A 16,157-nucleotide genomic window follows, 5' to 3' on the forward strand; every position below is an offset into this window, starting at 1 on the left:
ACTCATAAATAACAGACATGCGCAACTAAAAGAATCCCTAATTGGACTCCAGACACATAAACATAAAGCATAGTTGAGTTGATTTCGGGAATTAGAGATCATAGGGCCCTGATCACTCAGCCCCCTGTTCCTCACTTACCTCCTGATCCTGACACATTGTGAGTAATGTCAGTAGTCACACTCTGGGAGTGGGGGCTGTCTAGTCTCTTAGAAGTTGCTGGGAAGAGCTCTTGGAACTTGAAGCCACTGGGGGACATCTGAATGTCTTTTCCCCCGTATGTCCTCCCAGTTTGAAGGTGGTTAGAGAAATGAGGGAATTGTCAGTGATAAACTGTTCGAATATGGATCTGGGCTCCCTCTACATTCATGGTTTGCCTTGAAATCCAAAGGCAAACCTGGGCTCTGGAATTGGGGTCTACGTGAGGAATCCAGCTTGAAACGGAATCTAGATTTGTGGTAATATCCTTTTTATTTCAGGATCCCTCATTTTCTAATTTCTCACATCTGTTTATAGAAAGAAATGGAGTTTAGGGTTATGGTTGGCTGAGCTAGAGTCTTATGATCTGCCACATGCATGGGTTTTGGAGAAGCATTTGGAGAAGGTCTTGTGACTGGGTCTAGTTGGGTTTTATAATTGAGATGCAGTGCTCATCAGATCCTCCCATCTGAGAGTTTGACAGTAGAGTCACGTGTGTCCATCAGCCTGTTAATGTTGATTCCGGTGTTGTAAATAATAAGGTGCTACATTGGGTTGCTTTCTTAGTGCTGTGGCCGCTGAGCCCTGGGCCTCATACTGTTTGGCAAGCACACCACCACTGAGTTATGTTCCTCAATCTTTTTTTAACTTTTCAGTTTTCGACAGGATCTAGGGTGGGCTTGAACTTGTGAGTCTGCTCTTATTTATTTAGAGACAGCATCTCGCTGTATCACCCTGACTGACTTCAGACTCACTCTGTAGACTGGCCTGGCCTGACCTCACAGAGAACCTGTGCCAGGGGGAAAGGTGTGCCCACAGCCAGCTTTGATTTTACTTCAGCTTCTTGAGTGTGTGCACCACCACACGCACTCAACTTCCTGACCGCTTCTACCCCATTCCACCCTGACTTTGTGCACAGCCATGTGGGTTAGAGCAGCTGCTCCCTCCCAGAAGCAGTAACACTAGCCAGGAGTCACAGAATTTTTTAAATGTTTAAATTGGAGCCTTGTATGCCACATGTTACTCTAGTCTAGCTCTGGTGCCCCCTTCCCCTCCGTGTGCTCATACACTGCTCTGTGCCTGCTGTCATCTCAGAAGATCTGACACAAAGTTGAAAATGGTTCAGGGTAAGGGGGTTGGTCCATGACTGCAAGGGTAGAAAAAGATGGAATTCTCCAAGAAGACATTTGAGGAAGGATGGAGACAGCTAGGGCTGTGTCCTTTCATTTCCTCTCCAAAGCCTCAGTTTGAGTAATATGCTGTCTTATTTTCCCCCCAAAGACAGTCAGATGAAACAGAACATTTAGCAGCTCTCAGGAACATTGTGCAAATGTGTGTTCATCCTTCCTCCCTAACCCCCCTCTCTCATCCTATCCCTGCCTCCCTCCCTTATCCAAATTTTCCAGCCACCGCTGGAGTTGACTTCCGCAATCCTGGTGGATAAATCTAGCACCCTTAGTCTTCTGCTCACAGTAGCCACACTTCCTGTCTGAAAGGAGCCTAGACAACAGATTCTCGACCACAGGTAATGTTTTTAACTTCTAGATCTTTTAGCTTCTTATTCCTACCAGTTAGGTTCTCTTAAGAAGAGAAAGATATAGTGAGTTGGGGATCAAATAACTGAAGTTCCCTGAATAAAAAGCATAATCCTTTCTTAGTTTATTTTCTGGCTAAATGAAATCTGTCTGGAAATCTTTAGGATTCTGTGTATGATTGTGTATGTGAATGAATATGTGGTTGTTGGTAAAAGCGAAAGAGGATTGTGAGCTTGCCCCAAAAGTGGATTTTTTTCTGGAGTTCTGCTTAACTAAAGGGTTAACTGACTCCTGAGGAAGAGGAATAGTTAACAGCCACGTCCAAGCCTGTAACATTCCAGTCACTAAATGTTCTGCTGCATATTGTGTTGCTTTGCAAAGAGCACATAAAAGTGTAGTCAGTGTTGCACAAGTTGTATTTGTACTGGTGACAGGACATGGTTTTTAAATTAAGTGTGTGCAGTTAAGCCAATGCAAGAAGTTAATGAAGCCAGAGCAAATCCCTAAAACGCTGTGAACTGTGAACTTGGTTATTACAGAATATTGTCTGTCTGTCCTGCATTTTCCACTTATGCATCTGAGGCTTTTGTCCTGTGAAGCAGCCACGTCTCTGGAAAAAAAAAAAGAAAACCCATGGCATCTGGTTAAGATTAGGGCCATTTCCTGCCAAAAGAGGGAGAGAGTGAGGAAAGAAGAAATGAATACGGCAAATGAAGGCACAGAGAACATGCCATAGATAAATGCTGTCACATCAGTCCTGTTCTCTCCTGGCAGGATAGAAAGGATGCCATCAACAAAGCATGACGCATTCCTGAGTTAGGACTCTGTCTCTGAGCACATTCACTGCATGTGCATGGGGATACTGGAGAAGTTCGCTGCTGAGCCTTTCCCGTTACCATTCTGGTTGCCTGTGTGCAGTGTTGGTGGGACATTTTGAATTGCAATAATTGAAAGCAGATGTTTTTGTACCCTCCCCCAACTTCGCCCATTACTGCTTATCATGAAAATTACCTGCACTTCCTTGTCTATTTTCCACATACAGCCAAGTTTGCCAGCCTTGTAGTTCAAAAGAAGCAATTCTTGGGTTGGGCATAGTAGCTCAGGCCTTTAATCCCAGCACAGGGTGGAAGGGGGGCAGATCTTTGAATTCAAAACCATCTTGGCTAACATAATGAGCTCAAGGATAGCCAAGACTTACAAAGCAAGAAAATCAAGAAAGTGTGTGTGTGTGAGTGAGTGTGTGTGTGGTTTCTTTTGGGTTTATGAATCCCTTAGGATTAATACATGTGTGTGTGATTTTCTGTAATTTTAAGAACGTATTTCTAAAGCTCGCGAAAGGTTAAAAGCCACCTTCCTGGTAACGTGTCTGCCGTCATTTCCACACCCACAGGCTGGCTAGTCCTGTGAACCTCCTGCCAATGGAAGTCTGCCCTAATTATTTCTTTGACAGGATGTGGGTGTTCAAGTTTCTACTGTTACCCATGTTGAGCTTTGCTCTCTACCCTGAGGAAATGCTGGATACCCAGTGGGAGCTATGGAAGAAGACCCACAGGAAGCAGTATAACAGCAAGGTGCCTGGTCCTGCGAGGGGAGCATGTAGGAGGGCTGGGACCTAAGGCCTCTGCTTCCATCAAATAGCGGGCTTCACCCCAGCAAGCAGTCCCTATTTCCTAACTCCAGCTGACTTTGGCTTGTGTGCTCAGCCCTGTATCTGCTGCACAGATATATTAGCTGGAGGGGTGGCTCAGGAATAGCACGAGTCCAGTATTCTGCACCACAGACGTGGCTGTGTGGTGTGTATGTGGGAATGCTTCTCATAGTAGTCTTAGTATCCTATTGTCTCTCGAGAACTTTGCGTACATTCTCGTGTGTACTCTTGAGAGTCCATTGTTCCCTAGCTAGACCAGACTTTCTGGTTATGGTGCATCTTTTCTCCTAAAGCCTACATAGATAACTGCACACAGACTATGACTATGATCTATTGACTATTCTATTTAGGTAGATGAAATCTCTCGGCGTTTAATTTGGGAAAAAAACCTGAAGCATATTTCCATCCATAATCTTGAGGCCTCTCTTGGTGTCCATACATATGAACTGGCCATGAATCACTTGGGAGACATGGTGAGTTGCCCTCAGATCCAGGCCCACCCACTGTCCCCCGCCCCCATCCTTGCTAATGCTTGACCTCCTCCCTTGTCTCAGACCAGTGAGGAAGTGGTTCGGAAGATGACAGGACTCAGATTACCACCACCCTCTCAGTCCCACAGTAATGACACTCTCTACATCCCAGAGTGGGAGGGCAGAGCCCCCGACGCCATCGACTATCGAAAGAAAGGATATGTTACTCCGGTCAAAAATCAGGTGCCTTCTTGTGTGTGAGTCTGGCCTGAAGTGTGGTATATCTCATGCTACAAGAATATAGCGTGTTCTGTTATTTAATTCATCACCTATTTTGTATGTTTAGGATTTTTCTACTTTAAAGAACTTGCAGTGTCACAACAAGCACGTTGCACATATATTTTCCTGCTCAAGTAGAAATATTTGTGCAAAATAAATTCTGAAATTGTAATTACTAGGACATAGAAAATCTTTCCCCAGAAAAGGTTTTTGCAGTGTTAGGTTCTTATCTTCAGGAGAATCTCAGTTTTCCTAGGACCTTAACAGTACAGGGCTATGTCATCAGTAAGGGGAATAATTGATGTAATACTCATTCAGCAAACACCACCCCTCTCCTAGAGCCAAACAAGTCCAGCTGGTAAAGATTCAAGACTTCCTCCTCAGGAAATTCTCATTCTTAAAGAGTAGAAAATTCTACAGTCCAGGAGAGCAAACACTAATAATAGCTGACGATTTCTGAGATTGCTGTGCACAAGGAGTTCCTACGATTTCCATTTAATGGAGTCTCTCAGTGCTCACAAGAGTCAATTCATTAGCTATGGTATCACTCCCTTTTTCTCTTCTTTTGAGACAAGATCTCATGTTGCCCAGGCTGGCCTCCACTCCACTCAGGCTGAGACTGACCTTGAACTCCTGATCCTCTTGCCTCTGCCTCTCAAGGTCACTTCACTAGTGTGGAGTCAGGGTTAGAATCCAGGAGAAGGTCCACAGCTGTAAAGGAAGCAGTGGTCACAGTTGTTATCAGTGGGAGCTAACAAGGCCTCAGAACAAAGGTGGTGCTTGTGCTTGAATTTATAGCGCACACTCGCGTGCGGATGTTTTCAGGCTGCTAGGAAGATGCACCCGGCGTGAGAAGTGATGACTGACAGTTTTTCTGTGTGTCTCTCAGGGTGACTGTGGTTCCTGTTGGGCTTTTAGCTCTGCGGGTGCCCTGGAGGGCCAGCTCAAGAAGAAGACTGGCAAACTCTTAAATCTGAGTCCTCAGAACCTTGTGGATTGTGTGTCTGAGAATTATGGCTGTGGGGGCGGCTATATGACCACTGCCTTCCGCTACGTGCAGACGAATGGGGGCATTGACTCTGAAGATGCTTATCCATACGTGGGGCAGGTGAGACTCCGCCCACCGCAGGGTGGAGCCCTGTGCTGACTCTTCCCCCAGCACGATCTTGTTTCTTGTTACTGTACTGCTGCCTTTCCTTCCTTTTCTTCTCTCCTCTCCTTTCTTTCTCTCCTTCTTTCCTTCCTTCCTTCCTTTCTTCCTCTCCCTCCCCCTTTCTCTCTTTTTATCTTTTAATTTTGAGACAATATTTTACTGTGTATCCCAAGCTAGTCACAACTAGGTATCCTAGGGTGCCCCCTTTTTTGAGACAAGATCTTAGGTAGTCCATTTTGGCCTTGAACTTACTATGTAGCTGAGGATGACCCTGAACTCCTCTTGCCTCGAGCTTTCAAGTGCTGGGATCACAGGCCTGGGTCCCACACATGGCTATCCTGCTTTCTTAATAAAATGGCCATAGAAAGCCAAAATTTCCATAATGTAGAAAAACTTTGAGCATCTCACCAGTCCCCTGGAGTTTTTGTTTTTGTTTTTGTTTTTTTGGTTTTTCGAGACAGGGTTTCTCTGTGGCTTTGGAGCCTGTCCTGGAACTAGCTCTGTAGACCAGGCTGGTCTCGAACTCACAGAGATCCGCCTGCCTCTGCCTCCCGAGTGCTGGGATTAAAGGCATGCGCCACCATCGCCCGGCTCCCCTGGAGTTTTTAATGTAGATAAGATAGTAGGCAATAGAATTCTCTGTGATGCAGACCTCAGAAAGGAGCAAGTTCCAGTGATACAGATGTTGGCGACTATCTGCTAACGTGTGTGCTCGGCGTATTTCCTTAAAAGGCTGGCTTATCCTTGCTTTTTAAGGAGATATTACAACATGCTCAAATTGACACTGCAGTCTGTAGCAAAAACCAAGATTTTATAAAACGCATTACTGTGTGTATTTGTGTGGACGGTACATGTCAGTATGTGAAGGTGGGCTCGCGCTTTCTTATGCATGTGAAGCCCAGAGAAAAGCTTCCTGGATTCTCTTCTTCCACCATGGGCTCTGCATCAAGCTCTAGTTATCAGGCTTATTCGGCAAGAGTTTTACCTACTAAGCCATCTCACCAAACAAGATTTATCCTCCAAGCCTGCTTTTCTGGCACAGCCTTTCCTCCCACGTGTTCATGTAAGACCTTTATAATATGCTGTTACCTTGGAACAGAGTCACCTGGGCTTGAAGTTGTCTGTGTCTTAAAATTTACTATATAATGTCCAATTGTTTGCCTGCAGTATACACGAAGTCCCACTGATTCACTGCCACGTCCCCAGCCATCTGTGTTTCTTCTTTTAGACTGAGGATGAGAGCCCAGGGGCATGCCTGTAATCCAGCACCTGGGGGTGGGACACAAGGGTTAGGAGTTCAAGATCATCCTAAACTACATGGTGAATCTGAATGTAGCCAGCCTGAGCTACATGAGCTCTTCTATGGGGGGAGGATGGAACAAAACACCAAAAACCAAAATAAAATAGTAAAGGAGAGACTCCTATAGTCTAGCCTATTGCCTGTTAATGTACTGACGTTACTTCACATATTTCCCACTCACCAGTTAGAGGATAGATTTGAGAAAAGTATAAAGAACTAGCAATTAGTCACTTAACAATTGACAACTTCCATCTTTTTAGAAGATTGTTTTTTATTTTATGTGTATGAGTGATTGCATGTCCATCATGTGTATGCCTGGTGCCCCAGAGGTCAGAAGGACATTGGACCCCTGGAGCTGGAGTTACAGATGTTGTGAGCCACCCTGTGGGTGCTGGGAGCCACACCTGGGTCCCCTGCAAAAGCAGGTGTCTTAACTGCTGAACGGTCGGTCCCTCCAGTCTGGCTAGAACGGTTTAGCCAGCACTACATTCATCAAATTGGTGAGAATTTTTTTTTTGGCCTGGAGTTTTGTTTGTTTGCTTTGAGACTGTAGTCCAGACCGGCTTGAGTACACACAGACCCAGTCGCTCTGCCTCCTGAGTGGGTCAAAGTCTGTGCCAGGCCAGGCCCTGATACTTACTAAGTCCATTCACAGGATACTTCATTTCCTTTGTAGATATGATATTTCATTTGCACAAGGTTCTCTCTCTCTCTCTCTCTCTCTCTCTTTCTCTCTCTCTCTTCTTCTCCCTCTCTCTCCTTCTTCCTTTCTTTCTCTTTAAGATCATGCAATGCCAAGCTTAGCCTGAATTTGAGATCCTCTGTATCGTGCTGAGCTCACAGGAATGTTGCCACACAACAATGTCTTGTTGATCTGAGAAGTTTAACACCAGAATCATGTGGCAGCGAACAAACAGGTTTTGAGAAATTGAGGCAGTAGGTCATGTCACCTTAGACATCAAATGCTGGCAGTACTGTTGGTGTTAGGTATGTGCTCTTACAGAGCCTACCTTAGTGCGCTCAAGGTCTAGTATGTAGGAGAGCTGCATAAAGAGCGCATCACCTTGACAGACCTCGTGTTGTTAGTGGGGCCTGCAAAGCTTGCATGGTTCTGAAAGATCAGAAGTTAAATTACTTAGCTGTTAATTTATTTTCATGTCATGTTATGTACTTATTTCTGTCTCTGATAAAAACATAAGATTTAGCTTAAACTCTTTTGTCCATACTAGCATTGTTGAGTAGTATACAGTGATCAAGGCCATCTCTGCAGCTGGACTTGGTGTTGGCAAACTCCCCAAGGAGCAGCTGGTACCTTCCTGCACCCTGAACCTTATGTATACTGTCCAGGCGGATGATAATTACATTTAAAAAAAGCTTTTATTTGAAAAATGTTTCCATATCCTGCATTAGTAAAAACTGCCTCTCAGGGTGGAAGAGGTAGGGCATGCTTGTAATCCCAGCACATGGAGACAGAGGCCAGAGAGGGTCAGGAGTTTAGGGTCATCACTATATAACTATGTAGTGAGTTCAAGGCTAGCCTGCTACATGGTACACAGTCTCAATAAGAAGAAGAAGATGCTGATGGCAAGGGCTGGAGAGACACCGCAGCGGCCAGGAGAAACAGTCTTCTCTTGTGGAGAGACAGCGCAGTGGCCAGGAGAAACAGTCTTCTCTTGTGGAGAGACAGCGCAGTGGCCAGGAGAAACAGTCTTCTCTTGTGGAGAGACACCGCAGCGGCCAGGAGAAACAGTCTTCTCTTGTGGAGAGACAGCGCAGCTGCCAGGAGAAACAGTCTCTTCTCTTGTGGAGCTGATTTTTGTGAGAAAGCAGGAAACTACTTGACCTTTTTTCCTCACATTTTTTGTTTTTTGTTTTTGAGACAGGATCCTACTGTAGCCCAGGCTGGCTTTGAACTCATGGAAGTCCTCCTGCCTCTGCCACTTGATTGCTGGGTTTACCAGTGTGCATCACCAAACCTGGCTTCTTTTCATAGTTTTCTAAAATGGTAAGACCCAACAGCTGGTCCATTGCCGCTCACATTGGTTTGCTTTCTTACCAGCTTATTGCCAGTCGATTGACTACAGTCCTCTCCACCTTTGATTTTCTTTCCAGGATCAAAGTTGTATGTACAACCCAACAGCAAAGGCAGCTAAATGCAGAGGGTACCGAGAGATTCCTGTGGGGAACGAGAAGGCCCTGAAGAGAGCAGTGGCTCGGGTGGGGCCTATCTCTGTGTCAGTTGACGCGAGCTTGACATCTTTCCAGTTTTACAGCAGAGGTGAGAGCCCCTTCCTGTGGAGCCCCCTTCTAGGATGTGGGCGTGGTCCCGGTGCCATCTGCTAAGTCTGGTTCTCAGTTGTAAACCCTGACTGGGACCACACGGCCTCATCCCCGGTTTGTTTCGTAGGTGTGTACTATGATGAAAATTGTGACCGTGAGAATGTGAACCACGCAGTGTTGGTGGTGGGCTATGGCGTGCAAAAGGGAAACAAGCACTGGATAATTAAAAACAGGTAACAGTCAGCACTGCTGTCCCTCTGTCCCTTCTGTAATGCTGAGCCTCCCCTCCAGCTTCCCAGTATTTCCTTCAGGTTCATAACCACAAAACTTACCATGCGATGGGTGGACATGAATGTCCAAAGTATGTACTGCTCAGTTGCTCCTTGTGCACACAGACAACGGGCAGACGCTGTGTCCGTGCTGGTGCAGCCCATCAGGAAGACTTTGCTGATGAAGTCAGACAGAGAGCAGTTCTTTCCCAGCGCTCTCTCTGGCTCACCCGGTTCTACTCCAAATGTCCCCGCCCAGAGTAAAGCTAAGCACCCTAGATGACAGTAAAAGCCACTCAGCCTAATGTGTTTGGTTGGCCGATGGATTTTGATTTCGTGAGACAGGGTCTCCTATGTCTCAGGTTAGCTTTGAGATCAATATGGTCTGAACTCTTCAATGTTATCTTAATTCACCTCCTCAGATCTGTCTCCCACTTGAATTTGCTTTATACCCTGTTTTTAGCCACGTTGTCATAACACATCTCCCTTTCCCATCTGTCCTCAGTTTTACATCCTTTACCTCCCATCTCCGCAGATGCCAAGTCTGTTCATCCTTCAGGTTCTGCCTTAAATACCACCTCTTCCTCATCTCTCCTCCTCCTCTGGAGACAGGCTTCCTGAACTTGCTGCGTAGACCACCTCTGCCTCCCGGGTGCTGGGATTAAAGCCATGCGCCACCACACTCAGCCATCTCAATTATCTGTAAGACCTTGGTTTGGTTTCTTCGGTTGCTGTGGTAGAGGGTTCTAAGTTACATAAGGAGGACAAGGCTTATCTCGGTCTCAGGGCACTGGAGTTGTGGCAGCAGTGTCTCGGCGGCAGGAGCTGAAGCCGCACATCCCAGCCACAGCCAGGAACAGAGAGCTGAGTCTGAAGATTGCATGCTAGTGCTGGGCTACCCAGGGTCTGTCCCGGGAATAGTTCTCCCACATCAGTTAACATAATGGAGATAACGCCCTTAAAAATAAAACCCAGCCAGTGCTGGTGGCTCACGCCTTAATCCCAGCACTCGGGAGGCAGAAACAGGCCGATCTCTGTGAGTTCGAGATCAGCCTGGTCTACACGGTGAGTTCCAGGACAGCCAGGGCTACACAGAGAAACTCTGTCTCAAAAAAACAAAAACAAACAAAGAAAAATAAAAACATTGGCATTCTAGTTGGGCAACGGTGGCGCAAGCCTTTAATCTCAGCGCTCAGGAGGCAGAAGCACGCAGATCTCTGAGTTCGAGGCCAGCCTGGTTTATAAGAGCTAGGTCCAGGACAGGCTCCAAAGCTACATAGGAACCCTGTCTCAAAAAACTACAAAAAAAAAAAAAAAAAACCAACTTGCTCATTTTTTGTATATTATCAGTGCCTAGTAAAATACAGTGTTTTAAGGACGATATAGATAAGATGCTAAGTATTTTTCTCGATTGGTTCTACAGCTGGGGAGAAAGCTGGGGAAACAAAGGATATATTCTCTTGGCTCGGAATAAAAACAACGCCTGTGGCATTACCAACCTGGCCAGTTTCCCCAAGATGTGATCCAGCCAGGCAAGACATCCTGTTCTCCTGTTCCTTCTTCCACGGTGCCATGTAGCGGTGTATTTGGAAGGGAGCTGAGAAAGCGCCCCTGGAGTGGGCGTGCTCCTGGTGATACCTCTGTAACTTTCCCTCTCTCCACCCAGTTCTCTGAGGCTGAGATCTGGTCCTGACTCACTGGGTTCTGCTGTCTGGGGGCTGATACTGTGTAGATACACAGTGGAGGTCTCCAGCAGGCTGGAGTGACCTCCCCAAATCCCCGTCTCCAGTGCCAAGATTCGCAAACCTGTTCATAATTCTCTGACATATTTGCATGATATAAGAAATGTGTGTTCTTTTCCTTCTTTGCATTTGAAATAAAGTATCTCATTTACAATTTAATAAATGACATTGTATCCACACTCACAGCGGATATGGTACGAGGCTATATTTATTAAGTACTTACTGTATCATGGAAACTACACATTTCTGGGATTAAGTGCACCCAAGAAGATATCGCAGTATTTAAAACTGCCATGAAGCTGGACACGGTGGTGTGTTCCCGAGGTCCCAGCACTTGAGAGGCAGAGGCAGGAGGACCACAGCAGTGACATGAATACCTAAACCTTCAAAAATCAGTTTTCCTTACATTGTTTTAATTTTATTTTTGAGATAGAGCCTCAACTAGATAAGGCTGTCCTCAAACTCACTATGAACCTGAGATAGACCACAAACTAAACTCCTGGTCAAAGTTTTGTTTTCTTTTTAAGAAAAACAAACCAGTCACGTGTAGCATATGCTGGCCTGAGATTCAAGATCCTCAGAGATTCAAGAGACGGCTTTATGGTCTTGTGCAGTGCTTTAGTAACAGATTTTAGGATGTGTCGCTGCTAGACCGGTGGTTTTTAAATTTAGTCAGTTGGTGGTGGTGCATGCTTTTAATCCCAGCACTCAGGAGGTAGAGGCAGGTGGATCTTTGAGTTCAAGCCCAGCCTGATCTACAGATAGAGTCCAGGATAGACAGGGCTACACAGAGAACTCTGTCTTGAAAAACAAAACAAAACAAAACAAAAAATTATACATTTGAATTATTTGATATATATATGATGTTATATCTGCATGTATGTCTGTGTGCCGTGTGCATGCCGGGTGCCCACACAGGCCAGAAGAGGGTGTCAGATCTCCTGGGACTGGAGTGTGGATGCTGAGAGTCAAACTTACGTCCTTTGGAAGAGCAGTCAGTGCTCTCAACCTCTGAGCCTCTCCCATGTCATAACTCTTATTTCATTCTTGGTAAACCCTCCCCATGCCAGGTATTTTTGGAGTAGCATATGCCTTTAATCTGTGGACCTCTGTGAATTTGAGCCCAGCCCCTTCTATATATTGAGTCCCAAGACAGCCAGTGAGATCCTATCTTAAACCTATCCACCCGAAAATATGTGGACATGTGGAAAGCTATACTTAAACCTAGAAGGATGAAAAAAATTAGTTCTGACTTTGAGAATGTCATAGACTGCCACGTGTGGTCTTGCCATGTCCTGCAGTTTTAACTCTTTGAAAGGCGAAGCAAGAGAATTACTTACGCCCAGGGATTCAAAGCCTAACTGTATATCATAGCAAGACTGTCTCAAAAAACATACAGTTTTAGCCAGGTGGTGGTGGCGCACACCTTTAATCCCAGCACTCGGGAGGCAGAGGCAGGTGGATCTCTGGGAGTTCGAGGCCAGCCTGGCTAATTCCGGGACGGGCACCAAAGCTACAGAGAAACCCTGTCTCGAAAAAACAAAAAAAAAAAAAAGAAAAAATATCTTGATCCAGAGACATAATTATTTTTGTAGGTGCAATGAATTCCACTGTGGAATGCGCAGGGCCAGTGAGTTGAGTTGGGGTAGAGCTCTTGCCACCATGCCTGATGATTCAGATGCTAACCTTGAGACCCCCATGATGGAATAAGAGAGCTGATGCCTACTAGTTGTCTAACTCACACACATACACGATGAATGAGTAAATGTAAAGAAAAGTGAAGATATACTTATTTATTTAGCGCCCATTAATCAAACATGACTTTCAGCGTTATAGGTTATGAATAATGTTGCAACCAATAGTTGATATTTTTGATACAGACAGTTTAAAATGATGAATTTGTCAGTCTTTTTAGTGCTTTGCGGGAGTACATATATACATATGTTCTTGTGTATGTGGAAGTCAGAGGACCACCTGGCATGTTATTTCTCAGATGTTGTCCTTCCTTTTACACGGTCGCTCATTGAACTCTCCAAGTTGGCGAGTCTGGCGGCCAGTAGGCATTAGGGAATCGCCTATCCTGCTTCCTTAGCCCTGGGGTGACAACCACTCGTCACTCATGGCCCTAGCTAATTTTTGTTAACATTATTTTTTTCCATATCAGTGTGAGTTCTACTTGCCTACTTGGTACCCAGGGAGGCCAGAAAAAGTCAGTGGATTGTCCAGAACTGAAGTTAGACAGTTGGGAGCTTCTGAAAGACCCTCGGTGTAGGGAGACTCTCACTCAAGTCTCGGGATAACATGACCCCCCCCCAGTAACTCATGAAAGACCGCCCTTGCTGCAATCACATGAGGTTTATTGACAGGAGCCAGTGCACAGGAGGTAGGGAGGGCATCATTGGAAAATTCTGAAAATACCAGTGATAATCACAAGGGGGTTTACTCCCTGTTTCTCAAGATTATTCTCAAGATTACAATCTAACTTTATCTTCAGCTAGTTCCTGAAACAGAGTCATTGAACCAGCCAACCCTAGATTTTTGGCTCTTCTCTTCCTGCTGGAGGGGTCTGGATTTATCCAGGTCTTTCACCTCCATATGGGTGCTGGAACGGAATCCAGGTTTTCTGCCAATCCTCAGCCACTGAGCAATTTCTCCAGCCCTGCCCATGCTTTAAAAAGGAAAACATCAAAACTTTACTTGTGGGTATGTATATTTGTGTGTTTGTGTGTTGCAGAGTTCAGAAGATGTCTGTGTGAGTATGTATATTTGTGTGTGTGTGCGTGTCGTAGAGTTCAGAAGATGTCCGTGTGAGTATGTATATTGTGTGTGTGTGTGCATGTCATAGAGTTCAGAAGATGTCCGTGTGAGTATGTATATTGTGTGTGTGTCGTAGAGTTCAGAAGATGTCTGAGTGGCACAGCTGGAGGTACAGCAGCTCTGGGCCTCCTGGTATGGGAGCTGGGAACTGAACTTAGATCCTCTACAGAAAAGCAAGAGTCTCCGCTGCTGAGCTATCTCCCCAGGCCTCACAATTGTTAAAAATCATTTACTATTTAGTCCATGTCTAAATTTTCCTTCAGTTGCTTAAAGTACCTTTTCACTGTCAGTTATTTCAAGTCAGAACGGAAGCAGCTTTCCACACGATGTTATTAAGTCTACAGCGGGGCTGGCAAGGTGGTTCAGCAAGTACAGGAACTTGCCATCAAGCCTGAGGTCCTGAGTTCGGTCCTCAGGACCTACACGGTGGAAGGAGGGCGCAGACTCCTCTAACTTGTCCTCTGACCTACACACACATATTGTGGTATACGCATGCGTGTGCCCATACACAATGAACACACGTGCTGTTTCTTTATCAGCTGCCCTTCCCACTCCCATCCTCCTCATACAATGCTGTCTTCATCTTTACTTGTTGGAGCACAAAAACCCTCATCCTCACAGATAAGCACTCAGGAAAGCGGGTGCAGGCAGGATTGTCTTTGCAATGAAGAGATGTATAACCTCTTTTTCTGCCCAGACAACTGGGAATGGAGATGATAAAAAACCAGGTGATCTGTGCTACCTGTAGAGCCAGGTCACGCCAAGCTCCCCCAGGCAGGACTGGAGATGCTTAATAGTCTAGGTGACATCTGCATTGTCTGGACCAGAGGTGGCTGATAGCCCAGATGACCACTACGCTATCTGTGTGACCAAGACCACAGCAGATCCATCCAGGCCCTTAAGACGCGGAGCCTATCTCTAGAACCCGAGGCTCTTTAAAAAAAGATTTGTTATTTTATTAGTAGGGGGAAGCAGGTAGGGAGTGCAGTGTCCTCAGAGGCCAGAAGAGGGCACCAGATCTTCTGGAGCCACCTCAGGGTAGAAGAGGGATGCAAACTGATGGAGCAATAAACCCCTTCTGCTAAACCATCTCCCTAGGCTCCTGGAACAGTTTCTATGGATGGATTTTTATTATTTTAACACAGGCTCTTGCTCTACCTCAGGCTGCCCTGGAACTTACTCTACAGCCCAGGCCAGCATCAGACTTGTAATCCTCAGCACTGTGATTATAGGCATAGACCACCATATTTCGTCTATGGATCTATAGAATAAAGGTGCTGGTTAGTTAGTTAGTTAGTTAGTTAGTTAGTTAGTTAGTTAGTTAGTTAATTAGTTAGTTAGTTTTTATTGTTGATTTGGTGTGTGTGTATGTATGAATGAAAGGCCTTATGTATAGGAAATTCATTGAAAAAATCAGAATTAATGAAATGAGTTTGACATAGTTGCAGAACATAATATCAAGATTTAAAAGGCAGACAGGTCTAGTGCAACAAATCTTTAATCCCAGCACTTGGGAGGCAGAGGCAGGCAGAGAAATCCCAGGACAGCCCAGAGAAACCCTGTCTCAAACACACACACACACACACACACACACACACGAGGTTATATAATCTGAACATAAAATTAAGAAAACTCTAAAGTGTAACATCCAAAAGAATAATGAAAAAACATAAAGCACAGCAATTACAAAACCACACCAAACCACAAAATTCTGTTTTAGAGAGCTAAGAAAGGCTGGCCAAGGAAGGACACACGCAATCTCAGCTCTCAGGAGGCAGAGGCAGGACCAGTGTAAGGTGGAGGCCTGGTCTACACAGTGAGTTCTGGGCCAGCCAGTGCTACATAGCAAGTCTGTAAAAGTAAAATGAGAAAATAAAAGCAAACATAAAGAAAACCTATCTAAAACCTAGGTATGGTGGTTCATGTGTGTAGTCCCAGCACTTGGAAGGCTGAGGCAGGAGGATTGCTGCAAGTTCAAAGCCATTCTCAACATAGTGAGTTCTAAGTCTGCCCGGGCTAGTGATGAGACCCTATCACTCTCCGAGAAAAAAGAAAGCAAACAAGTGGAAGGTGTGCAAAATGACTCAGCCAGTGCGGAAAGCAGTCTGTGGGTCTTCAGAAAGTTAAACACTCAATTATCTGTGGCCCGCTGATTTCGCTCCAAGAGACAGAGCCGCTTGAAAGCAGGGATTCAGAGAGAGCTGTATCGTAGAGGCATTTTTAAAAAATAATCAGAAGTTACAACACAAGAAGCCATCAGACAGATGAATGACTAATAAAAGGTAAATTACTATTCCATACGCTTTCGTCAGTGTTATCCAGGCATGAGAAACGCTGAGCTGGGAAAGGGAGCACACACCTACAATCCCAGCACTGGAGGCAGGGGCAAGGACCACTGCCGCAATTCCAAGGCTGGCCGGGACTGAATAGTGAGTTCCGGGTCAGCCTGAGCTAAGTGGTGAATCCTA

The 16,157-nt window shown here is 45.4% G+C and overlaps 1 protein-coding gene across 2 annotated transcripts; it reads left to right on the forward strand.

Moving 5' to 3' along the window:
- Positions 1–65: 65 nt before the first annotated feature.
- Ctsk (cathepsin K) lies at positions 66–11,019 on the forward strand. 2 transcript variants are annotated; one of them, XM_057794189.1, is made up of 8 exons: positions 66–1,721; positions 3,122–3,302; positions 3,730–3,852; positions 3,934–4,092; positions 5,018–5,236; positions 8,694–8,859; positions 8,989–9,094; positions 10,554–11,019. In XM_057794189.1, exons 2-8 carry the CDS (start codon positions 3,150–3,152, stop codon positions 10,651–10,653), a joined length of 1,026 nt encoding a protein of 341 aa, XP_057650172.1. In that variant the 5' UTR covers positions 66–1,721; positions 3,122–3,149; the 3' UTR covers positions 10,654–11,019. The 2 variants fall into 2 exon arrangements, with proteins under 2 accessions (XP_057650172.1, XP_057650173.1); XM_057794190.1 differs by having other exon boundaries at positions 3,182–3,302.
- The last annotated feature ends 5,138 nt before the right edge of the window (positions 11,020–16,157 follow it).

Source organism: Chionomys nivalis, chromosome 18, assembly GCF_950005125.1.
Source record: "Chionomys nivalis chromosome 18, mChiNiv1.1, whole genome shotgun sequence".
Lineage (NCBI taxonomy): Eukaryota > Metazoa > Chordata > Mammalia > Rodentia > Cricetidae > Chionomys > Chionomys nivalis.

What these genes read in the sequence shown, in the direction of transcription:
- Ctsk (XM_057794189.1), top strand. Translation starts at nt 3,150, where the DNA reads ATGGAAGTCTGCCCTAATTATTTCTTTGACAGGATGTGGGTGTTCAAG. An exon ending in TTTCCAGTTTTACAGCAGAG is followed by an intron (nt 8,860 to 8,988) that starts GTGAGAGCCCCT and finishes TTTGTTTCGTAG; the next exon opens with GTGTGTACTATGATGAAAAT. An exon ending in CACTGGATAATTAAAAACAG is followed by an intron (nt 9,095 to 10,553) that starts GTAACAGTCAGC and finishes TTGGTTCTACAG; the next exon opens with CTGGGGAGAAAGCTGGGGAA.